Below are 21,174 nucleotides of genomic sequence, written 5' to 3'. Positions count from 1 at the left end.
CAAGTAATGAATTAGTATATCCAATAATCAAAAGAAAATTCTCCAATTAGTAATAACTGAATTTGTGTATCTGATTGTCACATATGCATTTTGATATATAAAACATGAAATGTGAAACCTATTCAAGTAATGAATTACTATATCTATATCCAATAATCAAAAGAAAATTGCCACCACAGAGAGAATGCTTTGTTTTGGACTCCCAAACAAAATAACTCAGCAGTCTACAGAATTTTCAAAGCACCCTCATTTCATTCAAAAACCAGTATCACAAATTCACATACCTACTACCAAGTCTAGATTGTCAATTAGGGTTTGCAATGCTTGCACCCAGAAGTCCTGAGCACATATCAACATGTCATCGTCTATCAAATAATAATAATAATGAAGAGTATAAAATTACATGTCAGGAAGATCTGAAAGGGTCCGGCGACTATCCCCTCGCATTCTGTACAAAGATTTTACAGTCTTAAGCTCCTCTGTATGAATAATGGATTTTCCCCGGCTTCTGAACAACAGAACCCTTCCAACAAAACCATGCCATGTAATGATCTCTCTCCCACAAACCAAATGATTTTACGTTCTCCGAAACACAATACAAAACTTGAGGAAGATATAAGTGGGGTTTTATCCTTTTCTTTCACAGCCCTGAATGTGCCACCCGTGTCTGCTCCGAGACCCATAGCCTTCTGCCAACTCAAACTTGCTGATGATTCTAAAATTATTAGAATCATCTTTTAATGTTTGTGCTATCACAATATGCTTAGGCTTCAATTATTTGGCAAAACCTTTCAGTGTCTCGAGGCAATAAAATAGGCACACATGACAGCACAAAACAAGTTGCTGGATGCAAAGACTATAACCCATCGCAGATATAAGCCTCCTGTGAATTTCTCACCCGCTGTAATGAAGTTTCTGATTCTGGGAGTTCTGACCCTGCTGCGGTTGCTGCTGTTGCTGCTGCTGTGTAGCTTGCAAGTTTATTGGCTGTGTATTGTAGTGGGCAAACGGCTGGGAATACAGAGGATTCATCAGACCCTGCAAACAAGCGAAAATCTTATAATACACTGAAATTTGAAGAATTTCACCAACCAACAAAACAAAATGATATTACAAGTTAGAAAGGGCAACGAACATCTGCAACAAGCCCTTTCATAATTTCATAAAGTGGTGATATACAAACAGAAAATCTATACAGAAAACTCATACATAATGACTTGGCTGGGTTTTTGAGCCTCTCACTTCAGAATAAGAAAAATGCTATTCAACCAGAATTTTGCACTAGAATGATATGGCAGTGTCATTTGTGTAATTAAAGGCATCTTAACCGACTCTTGGTCAATACCTCCAAACACAAACTATTGATTGATTGGTGAAATCATGATTGAATTTGAATTGAAAATCCATTAATAAAGAGTATATTAAGATGCCTTTAGTTACACAAATGACATTGCCACATCATTCTTAAGCAAAATTATGTATAACAATTCTAGTGAAGTAGAATTTTCCTTTCATAAATTGGTAAAGAAAGGCGAAGGACCAAACTTACACAGATCCTGGCACAAATCATACTTTCTATGCCTACCCATTTTGGCAAGGAAAATGATTTACAGGTAACATTTTCATACACAACTCAACAAGAATGATGTGATAGTAACATTCTTGAAATTATAAGCCACAATAACAAATGTTATAGTTCGAAATGAAAGGATCACCAAATGCTGCATCATTCTATATAACAATTCTGTTTGTATATCATTACCCCTTTTGATAATTTTATCTACATAATTTCTCCAACAAGAAGCACTAGGACAAGAAACCTGAGACTGAAGTGGGTTGGCATTGGCCACACCGAAGTGGCTCTGGGAAGCATCATCTTGTGATGGATCATTGAATCCAACCCGTGTAAACAGACCCTGGGAACCGTGAGCCATGTAATCCTGTCACAACAATTCAATAGAGTGAGGCCCAAAACAAAAATAAAATAAACAAAACGGGAAGTATAAAAAAAAAGAAGAAAACAAAAATAAAACCATCACTGGTGCATTCTCTAGGCATATACCCAGGATCATAATACTATTGCATTGATGCTCTTTTGTTTTTAACTTGTCCTTGAAATGGTTTTCTTTAAGCTTCATATTACCTTTGATTTCTTTTTAATTTTTTAATCAGAGTTAATGAAACTACCAACCACCCTAGAAAAAAAAACAAATGAACAAACCTGAGACAAGAAATCATTTCCTGTACTGAAGCGAGAATATCCACCCTGAGAATTCTGGTTTAGAAAGCTTCCCGGAAACCCAGCTTGGGCTCCCTGTGTAACATAATCAACAGCATATCCACTCTGAGAAGCCTGCATTGCAAGGCAATAACACATGTCAATTGTCAACATTTAAAATTGTTGGACACAACAATTATCAAGGAATAATGCAATGCACTTGCCAAATGAGTCAAACATAGAATGTTCTTTGAAGGAAAAAACAACTTAACGAGACAAATAGCCTTTCGGTTCAACCACCGTGGACATGTAAATCAAATATTTATGCACTGCAAATTTGTGGTGTAGCTATTGATTGAATGCATGTGTATGCTTAATAACACTAACTATTATTACCTGTGTAGAGAAGTCAGCAACATTATATGGAACATGTGATCCCTGGCTTTTGAAATCATCACCCAAGAAATCCTGTGTTGTGGTTGATGGATAAATTTTCAAGAAAATGAAGACAACCAATTCCAGAAACAATGTTTGGCATTCACAAAATCAGATACCTGAGACATGCCCCCTATAGAGAAACCATCACGAAATGTTTGGCTTGGTCCTTGAACTGTCATCTGTGGCGCACACACGGGAAAAAAAATTACCCAACCATGTTAAAGAGAGGTGAAGGTACATAAGAATAGAAGACCATAACAATAATTAAAAGTACAAACATTAGAAACAAATCCAGGCTGAGATAGCGGTCCGCCAACAGATGGCTGGCTGTTTGGATTCTCCAGAGGAGGAAAGTTGAAAGTGGATCCAATACTTCCAATAGGTTGCTGGGAGCCTTGCTGGTGTGGAAGATGACTGCCAATAGGGGTACCAGCACTACCACGCCCAGCCCCAAAACCCCGATTTCCAGGTTGAGGAACATGAGGAACAGCCCCAATGGGTCCATGAACAGCTCCACGAGTTGGAATAGCATAGGGTTGCGAAGGGGGCGCACTGTGATATGGTGGAAGAGGCACCCGAGGCATAGGATAACCAGCAGGATGTACCCCAGGTTTATGGGTACCATTGGGTGGGCCAGATGGCATATACGAACCTGTTTGCCAGGAGAAAAAAGAGTGTTGTTCATGAGCAATTGGTGGAACTATCTAATAAAACAACAGCCCAAAGAAAGATGTGAAAAAGCACACAGATTCTACATCTTGCATTGATAATATTGGAAATGGATGAGATCCTAGGGCGAGGGGCCAACTAAACCCAGATTTGACAGAGACCGTTAAGCTGTAGTTAAAAAAATTTGAAATACAGTATACCACATCCAACATACCCCTAGAACGACTGTTTCTCCTATCAGAATTTGGACTTGATGAGGCAGCAGACCCAAAATTATCGGGCACAATTCCAGGTCCACCACCAAAGAAAAGTCTGCGGTCATTGTAGATCTGCATCATACCAGCCATATAATCACCCCCTCAACATGATTCATAGTCATCTATCGATACAACAAAAACTAAATAAATATCGATTCATTTATTCAAAGCCAAACCTTTTTAGGCTTTTGAAACTGAACCATACTCTGCTTCAAGTTATTCAAAGGCCCCTCCACCAAGCACTCGTGCTCCTGAAGAAACAGAGTAAAAGGAAAGAAAAGGGGTAGGGAAGCACCAATTAATAGCTAGCACAAATTATATATAATTCTAAAACCAGAATGCCAACTCGAACACAACTTGATCATTTTTATGGACTCCTAAAGCAGGAAGATCAACATGCAGAAGGATAAATTGACTAGTGAACAATTCAAGGTCCCAGCATCAGTACCCAAAACGCCATTTGTGCAGAATGTCACCAAACATCAATATCAGTAGGCCCGTATCAACATTCAAATCATAATTCACTAATGTATACTCTAACTAATGTACTCCATCATAAACAACATCACAGAAATCAAGAAACGTGGATACCTTGTAGTGTGTCAATAAACCATTCCACAGTGGCTGTTTACTTAGAACTTTAGGGTTTCCCAAGATGACAATGCCATAACGAGCACGGGTGAGTGCAACATTAAGCCTCCTTGGATCATTAAGGAATCCAATGCCCTGGATAAAAAAGAGACAATTATCAAGGATCAGCTTGTTATTGTGTATGCAACAACATGATAAATATAAGCTTACGAGTTAAGTCAAACAATTGTGTGTGTAACAAACAAAATAACTAACCCAAAGCAGGTCCACACTACAAAGAGAATAATCAAGCCGAAAACAAAAGGCCATCATGGAGAACAAATCGAAGATTTTCTGATAATACCTAGGGCTGCAAATGAACCGTTCATGAACAAGCTCAGCTCAGCTCGTTAAGGGCTTGGCTTAGCTCGACTCGTTTAAACGAGCCGAGCTTATTCGAGCTCGGCTCGTTTATCTTTATTTAAATTATATAATAAATATATTATTTATATATTAAATAATATAAATAATATTTTTTATTTAAATAATATAAACAATATTTTAAAAATTGAGTGAGCCGAGCTCAAGTTTTATTAATATTAATGAGCCGAGCCGAGCTTGAGCCCAGTTAGTTATTGAGCCAAGCTCGAGCTCAATAAATGAGCTCGATAAGCAAACAAGCCGAGCTCAAGCTCGGCTAGTTTGCAGCCCTAATAATACCACTAAATACGAAAATTTAAGTAAAACCTTCATCAATTGCATATAATACTTCTAGACAAGCTACCACTTATAACTGAACCAAACAAATACAGGTCTGACTTTTAGAGTTGACCTATTACTGACTGCAGAATATGCCAGGACGAAAATTACTTCAAATTTTAACTCCATCAAAAAACTTTATATCAAATTTTGAATATTAAAATTTAGCAAGTATTTACAAGCACCTATTTCATGAGCAGACACAACAATGCATGTGGAGACAGTAACACTTAGTTTATTGCCAGTAGCGCCACAATAGAAGCTACTTACAAGTAGACACCAACCAAACACACAATCCAAAAGAAGTATGAACCAACCTGATGTTCATTACTCCTCACACAAGACAAAATAATGTAATCTTTCTCCCTTCCTTGGAATGAATCTACACTTGCAACCTGTAAAAGCAAATATTAAATGTAGCATTCTCGGCCATGGATATAGTTGCACTTCTATGCAATAAGTCATATGCATATAGTACCTCAATTTCCTTGTAAAGTTGCTGTCTGAGAGCACCATTTCTTGACATATAGTTCACAATATATGCTCGTTGTCCCTCGTATGGTGTAATAACCCCAATCTGTAAAATGTTGAACAAAAATGGATTATAACATACAATAGATCCAGCAACAGGAACCAAGAAGCTAAGCAGATCAATAGTCACACCTGACTAGGAACCACACCACTCCTTAGAAAGGTAGTCACAATTTTTTCAACATTTGAAGCCTCTGTCCGGTTTAGATACGATGTTCCACTAGCACTTATCTCCTCTTGTCCCATCTAAAAAAACAACAATCCAGGTTCAAAACAAAAATATTTGGGGGGAGTGAGAGAAAGAGTTCAAAGGAATAGAAAGTTTGAAGGAATAGAAATAACAAAGCCAAGCCTAGTTGTGCTTCATCAAAATCTCTTAGGATCTGCTAAGGGGCTAAAATGTTGTGTCCAAAAAGTTTCCTTGCTAAAAATTTTGTATATCATGACTAAAAAGTTTCTAAGAGAAGTGGTCGAGTATAGCTTTGAGTATTTTCCACATGGCCAAAAAAGCATTTGCTTAATACTCGCTAATCGTTATGTTACAAATGATCGATTATAATGCAAAAATTTATAAAAGAAATCATGATACCTGAACATAAAAGAACATTGGACGGTTTGGCACAGGCCAAGGAAAATCAATGCCTGATGATTGCCTTTCATTGATGGTCACCCCATTTTGAAGTGTACCTTCGTAAAAGCTGTTAGAGGGGAATTCCGAAAGGGCAGGATGCATACGGTATTGAACCTGGAATTCAAAAGCACAATACATTAGATGTCAGTATTGCCATATCTTTGTACAAGCAGGATATGTTCAGAAACATTTGGTAGAGGTGCAATAACAGCTGAGAGAGCATGGTAGAATCCCTCACCTCAAAATCCTTGCCTTATACACATTTACAAAACTATATTAAGGAACATCATTAATGGCATAAAGAAAACCAATTGTCAACATTTCTTAAAACAAAATCAAAAGCAAGTCAGCAACTATTATCACCGAAGAATATGCACCACCAACACCAAGCATAACAAATACATGGTGTTTAAGGTATACTACTGAAAAAACAGGCAAATATGTTGATATATAGTGCCAGAATGTAAACAAGTCACTACACATGCTTGTGCCAATAACAAAAACCAAACGATAAAGTTACAAATCACTTTATGAAAATTGGACCTTGGCTCCAATATAGAAACCGATGAACAGAGAAAGAGGAACATCATGCGATACACACTGACACAGCCAAGAAACTTGCAAGGACCTTAAAAGGGTATGCATTAAAGAGTGTTAAGCTTTGTGCAAGGTATAGCAACCATATAAGAGATTCCCAGAAGACAATATAGAAGACAACCTTCCACGTTATACAGACAAATAAAAGTTCCCACATGTTGACATGCGTATACACAAAACTAAAACAGAACTATCACCTGCAATCTAATTGGTTTCACACCAAGTAGCACTAGGCGTTCAAATAGAGACTGGGCTAGCCCAGCCCGAGCTGCTTTCTTGCACATTATGACTGGACCAAGCTGGCAATGGTCACCAACAAGAACCACCTAAAAGAGAAATCTCAATTAGAAAAAGGAGATAACAATAAACTGGAAAATGGCATGCCAAGAACGGTTTTCGCAACTACCTGCTTCACTCCGAGAACTAAGGGAATAAGACACTCGGGCTCTGTTGCTTGAGTAGACTCGTCAATAAGGACCTATCAACAATTATAAAAATATATTAAAAAAAATGTGTAAATCATAGCTGAAAAGCTTGTCATTCCTTTATTGACTTAAATAATTTCACAACTAACCTGCCGAAATCTAAAATTAGCCAGTCGAGGATCGCCAGCACCAACACACGTGCAACAAATGACATCAGCGCTCTGAGAAATCTCCCTCTCCGTTGCTCGCTTCAGAGCTTTATACTTTTTCTCATCACTACTGGATAATTCTCCTGTAGAAATATATATATATATATAAGAAAATCTCCATTAAAGTAAATTCAGATCATGACGTACATGCGTTTCCAAGTTCACATAAGCACCCACCCACAAACACAAAAACACTACGGTCACAATAGTTGCATTAAAGGAATAAACTTTTTTTTATGCATAGAATGTACGTTATCCTTGGAAAGAGAGTCCCAATCAAAGGTTTAACTAACAACAAAAATTTAGAAGAAAAAAATGAAAAGATTTTTTTCCCCCATGGTTTAACATAAATTATAAAGAGTACAAACTAACAACCAAGCAAAATGATGCTATTATTTGTTAGTTTAATGAAAACATCACGAACACATCTAGTGATGGAAACAGGTGAGGTTCAAGAAGGGGCACCAAAATTTGATAGCACAAACCTACATGCAATAGCACATAATATGATAGCACATCACCAGTAACAAGGTGATCCATACTAATGAGTTCAAGCAAAGAACAGCAAACCTCATAACCGCAAGTTAATGGAGAACCCTGATAACAACATCAAATCTCACCTTGTTCGTCTTTCAGTTGCTGTAACTTATGAAGTTCACTCTTTTCAGATGTGTCAAGATGCCGAACCTGCAGTAAAACAATGTAAGAGGCGTAATGCCCAAAACACAGAAGCTATAAAAAAGCAATATGCACAAAATATTTGAACAATTAACAAACAAACCTGATGGTGGAGGGTTAAATGCTCAACAGGAGAACTTACAGCTTCCCTTGATTTTGCACAGAGCCTAACAACCTGACTTATTTAAAAATTAAAAGTGGGAAATAAAATATAAAAAATAAAATAAATAAAAACACAACAATGGACAAGGAAAAATCAAATAAAAGAATAAAATGCAGCAGAATGTTGCTAACATTCATGGAACACAGAAGCAATATTATTAACCACCAACCAGGACATGACTGCAGATTCAATTTTGATTTGTCCTACCTTTAAAGTTTCATTAGTTCATTCCCAATTGTTTGATCAAATATCATCCTTCAAACAATAATGGGGGGATATCATTTTAACTTCTTTGAAAGGATATCACCAATAAAAGTTTAAAATGAAACAATATATATAGAAATATATAACATGCCTCTTTTACAAATAAGCCTACACCACAATAGGCTCAACAATAATTCATGTTCATTTAGAGTATTGCCTGGTGTTACTAGTTGCGAGCTTAACTAGAGTCTTGCTCATGACCATTGAGTTGCCTTCAATAGGTTTGGCACAGGCAGGCATTGTGCATGCTATGGGACTTGTTTCCACACTAGTATGGGCCTATGGCATTTTCATAATTATAGAGATCTCACAACCTTGGAGGGGCATGAGTATTTTTTGTAAATTAGATAATTTCTTAGAGGTTGTCTGGAGTGCATAGCAACTAATGAATTGAACTTTGTCGATGTGTCGAATTTTCTAACGCCATTATGACTTCTCAAGCATGGGTGATGTTTACTCTATCACCATGGAAATGGCTCAAATTGCTAGTGTGCTTCCTAATAGCCCCTTGGGCAAAAATGAGGCACAAAGTGGACAATCCAAGGAAACTTGAGGGCAAGCTCTTGGCATCCCGGAGAAGTGTTTAGAATCTCCATTGGGGATTGGGAGCCTCATAACAAGTGACGGTCATATGGGTTTATCTATAGTGGTCGTAGAAGCTCCTATTCTTACACACGTAATCTTTGGAGAACATTGAATTATGTGCAACAACATAAATATGTGGTTTGCTATTTTCTTGAAATTTATGTGCCCTACCAGCTGATGGGGAACACAAAGGAGTTGAATAAAAAGATAATTGACGGTTTTGTAATTTTTTTATTAGGAGCTTTAATTTAGTTAGGTTTTTATAATTAGATCTGATCACCACAACCATCTCTCCCTCTCTCTCTCTCTCTCTCTCTCTCTCTCTCACACACACACACACACACATTTCTCCTCTCTTTTTTCCAATCTAATAAAAACCAGGCTAAGCCACTCCCCCAGCTCTTCATAAAAAATCATGCAAGTAGAGCTTGGACACAAATATTCTATTGGAGCTCATGCCAAGTTCAAGCCAAACCCAACAAATTCCAAAACTAACTGAGCAGAACCTAAATAAGTGAGGTATTTGCAGCCTTAACTTCAGCTAGTGGCTATACAAATTATGCAACCATGCCTGAAACAAACTAAATAGAAGCATCAACTAAACCAGGTACCACCATAAGATCAAACAACCAAATCTGGTATTGCTGTAAATATGGCTTTACCATTAACCAAGTAATGTGTGTACCTTCAATCCCGTGGCACTAATCTTTTCAGCCAGTTGATCAACAGCTACATTACTGGGAGCACAAACCAATACCTGACAATAACAAATTATCAAAAACAAAAGCATGCAATGAAATACAGGATGTGAATAATTGGAAAACATGCTAATGAGCTTACCTGCCCCTGGCCTTGTTTGGCCATATGATATACAATTGCTGCAGAAGTCACAGTTTTTCCAGTGCCAGGTGGACCTTGAATCAAACTTATTGGCTTTTGAAGGACACTTTTTACAGCAAAAATCTATCAATAGATCACGATGGTCAAGACCCTCAAAAATAGCACCACAATATAATAAATCCTAAAATTGGGAAAATATAAAACAGGAGCAAGAAATGCATCTAGAAAGTCATAGAAAGAGAGGCACAAGTATTAGGGACAAAACGCTATTCATCTACATTAAATAAAGCTTAGTATTCAAATGATCATAAATCGAAAGAGTATGCAGTCAAGACAGCTTACTTGAGACGCATTAAGCTCTGGTAGGCCAGGTGCACCAAAACGACGAGGCAATGCATTACGGACCATCTGAACCTCGACTTCATGTCCCAGCAAGTGATGATAGATGTAGCTACATGAAAGAAGCATTACATCAAACTCAATTAACTCCACTAAGAATTCAGCAGCAAAGAAAAAAGAATCTCCAAAAAGTAAGGAAACAAAGCAGGCTAATTGCTCAATATTTTAGCAGGTTTAGCAATGCCTACTTTAATTTAAACACAAACTCAATTTACTCCAAATTGACTCAAAACTAGTACAATACAAAGCAGCTAACCCACCCACTAACACTTGTTTCATCCACGGCAAAAGTTTTCATTGCCCCTTGCATCCGATCAAAACTTGTGCTCTTCCACACAAAATCAACACTAAAACCATGGGTCACATCAACAGGAACTCCCTGCAGAAAATGCTAACCGTAAGTGTTAATGGCAGTTATCAGTCAAAGCAAACTGAAGCCACCAGAGTTTATAACCAATCTACCTGACTGGCACGAAGCTCAAGAGCAACCTCCTCTTGTGCAGTTAATTTTATCTGCAACAAATATTAACCCATCAGACCATCTATAAAATGCACCCACGTCTAGTAAAGAATACAAAATGAGTAAAGGACATCTTTCATTTAAAATTTCCTCAGCAGAAAAATCAATCAAAAGAAATTATACCACTAATCAAAAACTGGATATGAGAAAAGGGAAAAGATGAATCAAAACTCAAGAAAAAGAATGCTTACCACATGGCCTACTGACTGCCAAGCTGGATGAGCTGCATCTCCTGAATAACGTAGCCGCAACTCATCACCAGGTACAAGACGCAACTCATTATCTTCCTACAATAAGAAAGTGTATGTGTAGGTTAGATAAGAGTTTAACCAAATTTAAATGCCAATTGAAAAGCTAGGGACAGATATAAAGAAAAGGTTAATGCAACTGGAATTGAAATTACAAGAAACGAAGTAAGGACGAAAAGCAACATAGGGAAGCACCTTCGGAAAAACAAAATATGCAATGCGTTTCTTGTTGAGACCAATATCCCAACGTATCGTGACATTGTCTTTGCTTTGAGATTCTTTCATCATCTGCACAACAAAAAAAATAAAGAAAAATCAAATTTACATAAGATTAAACTACAGAAATGACAGAGCACTAAATTGAAACAATCAATGTGTCACAAGACAAGACAATAAAATTGAAAACCATACTTTGTCATAGTCGGCTTCAAGTTTGATTAGTGGTGCAAACACATTTTGATACTGCAATACGAAATACAGCAGCAAAGGAGCTTATTAGTAAAACTAATGTAGGCACATAACTACAACACCTCCAAAGAATTTCATGCCGTAAAAACAATCATAACATGTGCAACACCAATTCACAGCTACAGCTCAACATTGCAAAAATAGGAACCTGATATGCGTCTTCATACTTCAAGGCAACAGGTTGAGGTTCATCATCCACACCAGGCTTCTCAAGATCTTCCAAGGTAGCATCAGGATTAGTCTTCCAAAGTTCTTCAACCTTGTTTATTTGTTGAGCACTGATTTGACGTGCCCTCAACTGCTCTTGTTCAGATGGAACCTGCAAAGTGCAACACGTTAGCAACTTTGGGAAGCACAATACAGAAAAAACAGAAATGACAACATAGAGAAAATAAAATAGCAACCTTAACAAGCCACTGCAGAAAACATCTGTCATCAATAAGGGGACACCACTGACTTAGGTCCCAATTCATGTCCTTCAATGCATTGACACTAAGACAAGGCTCCCTACACAGTAAAACAACAACACTCTCCGTCTTCGCAGAGATGAAACCAAGAAGGAACACATTGCGGCATCCACAATTGTAACATTCAAGGATTGTTTCTCCCAGGGGACTATCTTTATGAAGACAAACTTCTTTGTGTTTAGCTCGAACCTACAAAAAACAATAACATCACATCCTGACTCATAAAAATTATCAGAATAAAATACCTCTCATTATGAAATATTATAAGCTTACTACACCAGGCATTCACCAATCATAAAAATGAAATGTGAACTTCACGCAATTGAATTCAAAATGAAAACATGACATGAAACAAGTGACAATAAGAGAAAAAATTGAGACAAGAACCCTAAACTATAAACTCAAAAAATATTAATAATAATAATAAATAAGGCCTTCATGCCAAACTAGCAAACTTCAGAATCAATTCTCTTCTAAATTTTACATTCGACTAAATTAAACGAATTTGTGGAGTTTTGGATAACTTAACAACCTTAACAGGACATTGCCCACTCAATAATTGGGAATGCCCCAAACGTCTAAGTTTGAAGCTAAAGGTTTGTCGGATGGTGTAATGGAGAGACTTGAGAGGAAACTTGCTACATGGAAGATGTAGTGGGGGCGTTTGGTAGAGCTTTTTTGAGCCAACTTATGACTTCTGGCTTTTAAAAAGTTATTTTGGACTGTTTGGTTAAACTTATTTCAAACAGCTTCTGATTCTAACAACTTATTTTAAGTCAAAAAAGCTGATTCTGAGAAGCTGCTCACCCCTTACTTCTGATTATCAGCTTCTGCTGTGGACATATTAATTTACGGTTATACTCTTAGATTTTTTTATTTTTTATTTTTTTAAAAATAGAAAAAGACCCAAATTGACTATAAAATATTATTATTATTTTTTATAAGAAATGTAGACAAATAGTGAATAATAAAAAATAAAAGTTAATTGAAAAAGCTACTTCACAGCTTATTTGACAAACACTACTCAGCAACTTAAATCTATAATCCAACAGTTATACCAAACAGATTAACAGCTTCTGATTAAAGTCATAATCTATAATCTATTAAGCTATAATCTATAATCTGTTTTAACAACTACACCAAACAGGACCAGTATATATCTAAAGTGGAAAGATTGATCTTGATTAAGAGCACTCCAAGCTTACCTGTTTATTTTATGTCCATCTTCATTGTTCCTGGTCCAGTAATGAGTAGGGTCAGAGAGTTTGCAGATCTTTGGGAGGATTAGAGGAGATGAAGTAATATTTGGTTGAATGGGGCAGTGTGTGCTAGCCCATTTAAAAGGGGGGTTTGGGGTAGGGAAGTTGGAGATATTCAAAAAAGTTCAATTGGGTACGCAAGAGAGGTTGTGGGGAAAAAATGGTGGACAGGAAATATTGGAGAATAGGGGTAACAGGTCCACTACCACTGATCGAGTTGTTGGGCCTTCTGGAGTGAATTTGTGCAAGGAAATCATGAGGGTGTGGAATGAGGGGATAGTGAGGTTTGGGCTTGATCTATGGTGCTATCATTAGACTTCTTAGGGAAGTTTTTCAAACCTTTTTCACCTAGCTATCAAAACCAATGTGGCTATGGAGGACTATTTACAGATGTCTGAGGTTATGTTAGGATCTTGAATTTTTCAACGAAAAAGGAAACGAAATCACATATACAAACACAACCAAAAGGCTTTTTCTATGATAAAGGATTTGTGATGGGAAACTAAAGTGGGAGGGAAATGTGAACAAATATAAGCTAATTTCTCTCTTTTTCTTTTCCATTTGATCCAAACACAGCCAAAAGGCTTTTTTTATCATAAAGGATTGTCCTTTCTCAGTTTTATCTTTCGTGCAGTTTATAGGAGGCTTGAATGTGCCCTTTGATGTATAACATTTAAGCTTTGATTTTTTTTTTTTTTTTGGTACACAGGGTTTGCCACCTCTAAGACTTTTGTCATTAATATTTAGCTTATCAAAAAAAAAAACCTATGGAATGTGAACCTCAAGATATATTGGATTTATGACATTACAATCTTAGTTATCACAATCTTACGATCCTCACTTCGTGATTCAGGCATAGTTCGATGCGAATTTATGAGGGAATCCATATAGAAACTATCAAGTCAGGAACACAATTTCAAAACAAAATGCTTGAGACTCAAATTCAGCCAGAGAACCCCAAGCACTCGTGCACATCCAACATTCACTTTAATCTAGATGTACTTTCCCAAATTCTCCATCCCAAATTCAAAAATAAGTACATCAACATTCAATGCACCCTAAAAAACACAACTTTCAAGGTCAACTAACAAGATATCCAAACAAATAGATATATACAAATACTTAATATATATATATATATATATATGAAGAAACAAAACAAAACCCACATACCAGATGGTTAACAATGTGTGACCCAGAAGTGTTTCCCCTCGAATTGCAAAACCACTTGCGACACGATGGCACATTACACCTCACAACACAAGCCGGGTTGGTCACCCCACAGTATCGACAAGCATGCGCCGTAAAATCCCCCTTACCATACTCATAATTCTCATCATCCCCAGTCTCTTCAAAGTTCAACCCACTCATCCCAGCCGCTAGCGCGTCAACCACCGCCTGATTACTCCCTCCGCCACCGCCCCTCCCTTTGGCGCCGCTCCCGGACGTAGCGGAGACGGGAGAAGCGTCCGATTGGTGATCGGAAGAGGCCCTATCAGCTCGATCAGCTGCATCAGAGACAGAATCGGAGGGTGTGGGCCAAACAGAGGATCGAATTGGCTGAGATAGCTCTTGAAATTCAGGATAATCAAAGTCCTCGCCTTGAGTGTTGAATTCGAGGAAGGTGTAAGCGTCGTCGTTGCCGGTGTCGGGCTGAGACGCCGTGTCGTAGAGATTGTTGCCGTGAGAATCCATCATGCAATCGAACCAGAAACAGCTATGAAACCCTTCGAAGTGTATGTGTGTGTATATGTATTTATATAAAATATAGTACAATACAGATAGATAATAGATAGCGTTAAATTGAGGTTAGGGTTAGGGTTTAGAAATGGGAGTGTATTAGGTTGGAGTTTGGGACTGATTGGGTGGGAATTAGGGTTAGGGTTTGGAATTCGAATATTTAACAGAGGGGGGGGTGTCCGGGAGAAGCAAGAGAGAGACAGAGAGAGAGAGAGTGAAAATGGGGGACGTGACGAGGAAGGGTAGAGAGAGAGAGAGAGAGAATGGATGGATGCTGACGTGTCACGTGACTTGTGTAGTGTTTGGGACCTGATAAATTAAGGGGTGATTTGGAATAATGTAAATAAGTGTATTTTTTAACTTTTTATAAAATATAGATTGAGTGTGAAGTGATGTAGTAGAGAGGTAATATAATTTCAATAAGATGATGTGATTTAAATAGGATAATAACTTTTTAACTTTTTAATTTTTTTAAAATACCCAAACAAGACCTTAGTTTGCTTTTGGTTTAGTTTTTAGAGTTAGTTTTGAGTCGTGCTTTAAAAGATGAATTGTTAAAAAAAATTTGAACGTTAAAATTTTATTTAGTTATAAATTTTAAAAATAATAATATTAGGTGATTTAAAAAAATATATTTCGAATGGCTCGAAACATTCAAAACAACGTCGTTCTGGGTGTAAAACAATATTATTTTAACACATTCGAGCCACAAAAATTCGGGTCACCAAATATTTTCTTTTTAAAAATAAATTTTTTAATAATTTGTAATTTTTATTTTTTTTAAAAAATTAAATAGATGAGTATGAAAGAAAATTTAATTACTTGATATGTAAAATGTGAGAAAATGAGAGAGTTAAAAAAAAAATGATTAGGTAATTTATTAATAATAAAAGAAAAAAGAGAATGAAAGATAAAATTAAATTTTCGAGTTGTATTTTAAAAACTAATCAACTAAACAAACTTTTCAATTTTACAAACTTTTCAATTTTTTCATCAAAATCATATTTTAAAAATCAAATCCAACACTACCTTAATTTTGGAATACGTAACAATAGTTGGGTGCAGATTCGAGTTATTTTGGGCATAGTTTATAAGTAGTTTTTCATATTAATTAAAAAAAATGTACAAAAAATATAAAGATAATATAACCTAAATAAGTTGATAAACTAACTTTTTTAAGTGATGCTAAAAGAGGCCTCAATTCATATTTTATTAAGTATAAATAATTTAAATAAATTAAAAAATAATAATTATTTAGAAATTAGAGAATAGATGCTTTATAATAAGTTGTAATAAACAAGTCCATATGCCCACTCCATCATTTCATCAATTCAATTGGAATTCTCGCCCTTGAGCCATGTTCCATAGAGAGAGAAAGCGAGGTGTGAATTTTATTGGACAATCTTTACTGTATTTAAAAGATTTAATTTTATTGTGTACAAAACAACAAATAGAATTTAAAGAAATAAAGAAAATGAGAGAATTTGTTTTTGATTGTTGGACAATCTTCACTGTATTTAAAAGATTTAATTCTATTGTGTACACAACAACAAATAGAATTTAAAGAAATAAAGAAAAGGAGAGAATTTGTTTTATTACAAAAATCAAACTCGAAATAAAAATAAATAAATAAAAACAGATTTTATTTTGTTACAAAAACAAAATTAAAATCTGATTTAAATAAATAAAAACAACACTAAAAATAAATTAAATAACTTACTTGATTTAATTTCTTCGAATTATTTTCTGATCAAGTTCAGTGTTTGACACTGTGTCCTTAAGACAGATTCGTCCTCTCCACGGTGCTTTCAGAATTTGGACGTCTATCTCCCAGGATGAAATGATCTTACTGCAAACAATAGCAGCACTACAAATTGTTTGCCTTACGAACACACTAAGTGTTTACACTCTTTCTTTCGGAAATAAAATGCAGCAAGATGAAGAATATAAATAGCAGAAGTGAAATACGAAATTTCTGAATGGAAAACATCAAATGAGGGTGGTCCTATTTATAGATGTGAAGGTGGCTCTTGGTTTTGAATTGAACAGGTATGTGGCTCTTGGTTTTAAATTGAACAGGTATGATACCTGTTGGTTTTGAATTCAAACAGTTAGCAAAACGGGAAGGGCTCTGTTTGGATGAGCAATAAATCCAAATCAGTTTAATTCTGTTTGAAAACGGGAAGGGCTCTGTTTGGATGAACAATAAATTCAAATCAGTTTAATTCTGTTTGAAAACGGGAAGGGTCCTGTTTGGATGAACAAAAAATCCAAACCAATTTAATTTGAATTCTGGATTTTATTACCTCTCCCTCTAAAACACTTGGGTACCCCTTGGGGCACACCCCAAGTATCTCACCCTAAGCCTTATAAACCCTTTCAAAACTTCCCACCAAATCAATGTGGGACAAGCCAATTTACAACCTTAAGGAATTTCCACCAAAACTCCATTTCCATGGAGCACACTTTGGCTTCAATTTCTCATTCACTCGGTAATGGTTTTGAGCAACCAAATATACCACGTGAATCACAACGCGGCATAGAACGCGTTACCACTTTGACCCGAGTAAATCGACACTCAGGGCCCACCTAAAAAATAGACCAAACTTGAGGAAAAATTCTGGTTTTACCCAGAATTTTTTTCACCATTTCCAACAATCCCCCACATGAATGGAATTTGATGACAACGGAAATGCAACAATATGCAGACTTAACGAAAGAGTATAAGTCGAAAATATCTTGCATCAGGATAGGTAGTTTTCGGCCTTGAACCTTCCATAGTGATAACCTATCGGACTTACTGGCTAACCAATGGACGCGATGCCTTGAATTGTTCAGCCATTTGTGTAAGCCAAGACAATAGATTTCACACAAAATATCTTCTAACGCATCGTGGTTCTCACTGTTGTGTTCATTTTGGCCTTGAACGCGCCTGGTTTTCATAAGTGTTTCTAGAGAATTTAGCCTTTTCATTCTCATAGAACCGGCCCCAGTTCAACACTCATATAGGTGATTCTTATTGTGAGTATCTCCTTATACTCATCTTGATTTTATGCCTTAATCAAGATATAAGTAATCATTAAAAGCAAAGTTTATCCTTATACCCCTGCATACAACATATGTTGCAGATATCACTCTCACCATAGGAATGGGTAGGAAATTTTTAATCCCCTGGTGATTTCTGGTGAGCCATACATAACTTAGTTGTCCCTTTGAACTTAGTTCTTGGGATCTACAGTCATATAAGTAGGGTTACCATTATGACGACTCTTATGTAATAGGCTTTAATCCCATCCCCTTTGATGAACTATACACTAGCTCTTTTGTCAAACCTTTTGTTAACGGATCCGCAATATTCTCTTTAGATTTTATATAATCTATTGAGATTATTCCGTTTGACAACAATTGCCTTACGGTATTATGTCGACGACGAATATGTCGTGACTTACCATTATACATATGATTCTGTGCCCTGCCTATTGCAGATTGACTATCACAATGAATGCAAATAGCTGGCACAGGTTTTGGCCACATTGGAATGTCTTCTAAGAAGTGACGAAGCCATTCTGCTTCTTCACCTGCTTTGTCTAAAGCAATGAACTCGGATTCCATTGTGGATCGTGCGATGCAAGTTTGTTTCGTGGACTTCCAAGAAACAGCAGCGCCTCCTAGAGTAAAGACATATCCACTAGTGGATTTGGAATCTTTAGTATCCGATATCCAATTGGCATCACAATAACCTTCGAGTACTGCTGGATATCGAGTAAAGTTCAAACCATGATCACGAGTAAATCTTAGATATCTAAGAACCCGAATGATCACTTTCCAATGGTCTTCTCCAGGATTACTAGTGTACCTACTCAATTTACTGATAGCATAAGCTATATCAGGACGAGTACAATTCATTAGGTACATTAGGCTTCCAATGATTTGGGAGTATTTTAACTGAGACACTGCATCTCCTTTATTTTTTGATAAATAAAGACTGATGTCTACAGGTGTTCTAGCTAAATTCAAATTATCCTTGATAAATTTATCAAGAATTTTCTCAATATAATGAGATTGAGATAATGCATATCCGTCAGATGTTTTAGTAATTTTCATTCCTAATATAACATTTGCGACCCCCATATCTTTCATATCAAATCTTTTGTTAAGCATTTGCTTAGTTGATTTGATCATATTTTGACTGCTTCCAATGATAAGCATGTCATCCACATAAAGACAAACTATGACATATCCTTGGTCAGTGTTTTTAACATAGACGCATTTGTCACATTCATTTATCTTAAACCCATTAGTAAGCATTGCATGATCAAATTTTTCATGCCATTGCTTAGGTGCTTGTTTTAATCCATAAAGGGATTTTACAAGTCGACAAACTTTCTTTTCTTGCCCTGATACTACAAACCCTTCGGGTTGTTCCATATAGATCTCTTCATTTAGATCACCGTTTAAAAAAGCTGTCTTAACATCCATTTGATGTATTTCTAAATTAAACAACGCTGCTATAGAAATAAGCATGCGAATGGATGTTATTCTTGTCACAGGGGAATATGTGTCAAAATAGTCCAGACCTTCCTTTTGTCTGTAACCTTTAACAACAAGTCTTGCTTTATACTTGTCAATTGAACCATCTGCTTTCATTTTTCTCTTGAATATCCATTTATATCCAAGAGGTTTAGAACCTGGTGGAAGATCTACCAATTCCCAAGTATGATTTTGCATAATGGATTCAATTTCATTATTAACAGCCTCTTTCCACAAAGGTGCTTCAGGACCTGTCATTGCTGCCTTAAAGCTTTGAGGTTCATTTTCTAACAAGTATGTCAGAAAATCTGGACCAAAGGATTTTGATGTTCTTGCTCTCTTACTTCGCCTAGGTTCATCATTAGTTAAATCCTGTTGGTCGAGACTATTACTAGTCTCTTGTGTTTGATTGTCATTAGTTTCTTAACTTTGTGTACAATCATAAGTTCTTTTCTGTGAACTTAATTCCTGTCCTTTCTTGTAAGGAAAGACATGTTCAAAAAACACAGCATTCCTTGACTCTATAATAGTGTTCACATTTATATCAGGTATTTCTGATTTATAAGTCAAAAACCGATATGCACTACTATTCTGAGCATAACCAATAAACACACAGTCTATTGTTTTTGGTCCGATCTTAGTCTTTTTAGGAACAGGAACTTCAACTTTTGCCAAACACCCCCACACTTTTAAATATTTGTAGGAAGGCGATCGGCCTTTCCACAATTCATAAGGAGTGCTGTTGGTTTTCTTGTGGGGTATTCTATTAAGAACATAATTAGCAGACAATATTGCTTCCCCCCACAAGTTCTGTGGTAAGCCTGAACTTAGTAACATGGCATTCATCATTTCTTTTAAGGTTCTATTCTTCCTTTCAGCAATTCCATTTTGCTGTGGAGAATAAGGGGCTGTAGTTTGATGAATAATGCCATGTTGTGCACAAAATTCATTTAATGGTGCATCATATTCACCACCCCTATCACTTCTAACCATTTTAATGGTTTTACCAAGTTGATTTTCAACTTCTGTTTTGTAGAGTTTAAACATTTCTAAGGCTTCATCTTTGCTTCTAAGTAAATAAACATAACAATATCTTGTGCAATCATCGATAAATGTTATGAAATACTTTTTGCCACCTCTAGTTTGAATAAATTTTAAATCACATACATCAGTGTGAATTAATTCTAGAGGTTCGGTTTTTCTTTCAACCGATTTAAATGGAGCCTTAGTTAGTTTCGCTTCTACACAAATTTCACATTTATGATTAGGAGTAATTTCAAACTTTGGTATATGATCTAAACCAATTAATCTACGCAAAGCATCAAAATTCACATGTCCTAATCTACCATGCCATAAATTTGACTCAAGAATATAAACAAAAGATGTGTTATTCTTATTCATAGCAACTTTCGGTACAACTGTCATTACATTCAACTTAAAGAGACCATCACTCATGTATCCCTTACCAACATACATACCACTCTTTGTTAATACAAATTTATCAGACTCAAATACAAGCCTAAAACCATTTTTACTTAACAAAGACCCAGAAACTAAATTCTTCCGGATGTCAGGTACATGCAGTACGTTGTTGAGGGTCAGTTCTTTCCCTGATGTCATCTTCAAGATCAATTTCCCTTGTCCAGCCACAGTAGAAGTAGAAGAATTTCCCATGAAAAGTTGTTCACCATTTGCAGCCTCATTGTAGG

At 36.2% G+C, this 21,174-nt stretch overlaps 1 protein-coding gene across 1 annotated transcript; it reads right to left on the bottom strand.

The window, feature by feature from the left end:
* Positions 1-232: 232 nt before the first annotated feature.
* Positions 233-15,223, bottom strand: LBA1 (RNA helicase). The gene is made up of 29 exons (XM_028223580.2): positions 14,369-15,223; positions 11,874-12,125; positions 11,618-11,788; positions 11,413-11,463; positions 11,197-11,289; positions 10,945-11,040; positions 10,696-10,746; positions 10,494-10,612; positions 10,177-10,285; positions 9,835-9,957; positions 9,680-9,751; positions 8,086-8,157; positions 7,925-7,991; positions 7,245-7,387; positions 7,077-7,148; positions 6,868-6,996; positions 6,032-6,187; positions 5,575-5,688; positions 5,390-5,488; positions 5,229-5,306; positions 4,174-4,308; positions 3,759-3,833; positions 3,540-3,654; positions 2,935-3,308; positions 2,773-2,835; positions 2,615-2,686; positions 2,222-2,353; positions 1,821-1,940; positions 233-1,038 (listed from the first exon to the last, which is right to left on the bottom strand). Exons 1-29 carry the CDS (start codon positions 14,891-14,893, stop codon positions 895-897), a joined length of 3,822 nt encoding a protein of 1,273 aa, XP_028079381.2. The 5' UTR covers positions 14,894-15,223; the 3' UTR covers positions 233-894.
* Positions 15,224-21,174: the final 5,951 nt, after the last annotated feature.

This window comes from Camellia sinensis, chromosome 13, assembly GCF_055761805.1.
Source record: "Camellia sinensis isolate YWXY chromosome 13, ASM5576180v1, whole genome shotgun sequence".
Taxonomy (NCBI): domain Eukaryota; kingdom Viridiplantae; phylum Streptophyta; class Magnoliopsida; order Ericales; family Theaceae; genus Camellia; species Camellia sinensis.
Note: the sequence above shows the minus strand (reverse complement) of the source record. Positions and strands in the feature narration are given on the sequence as shown.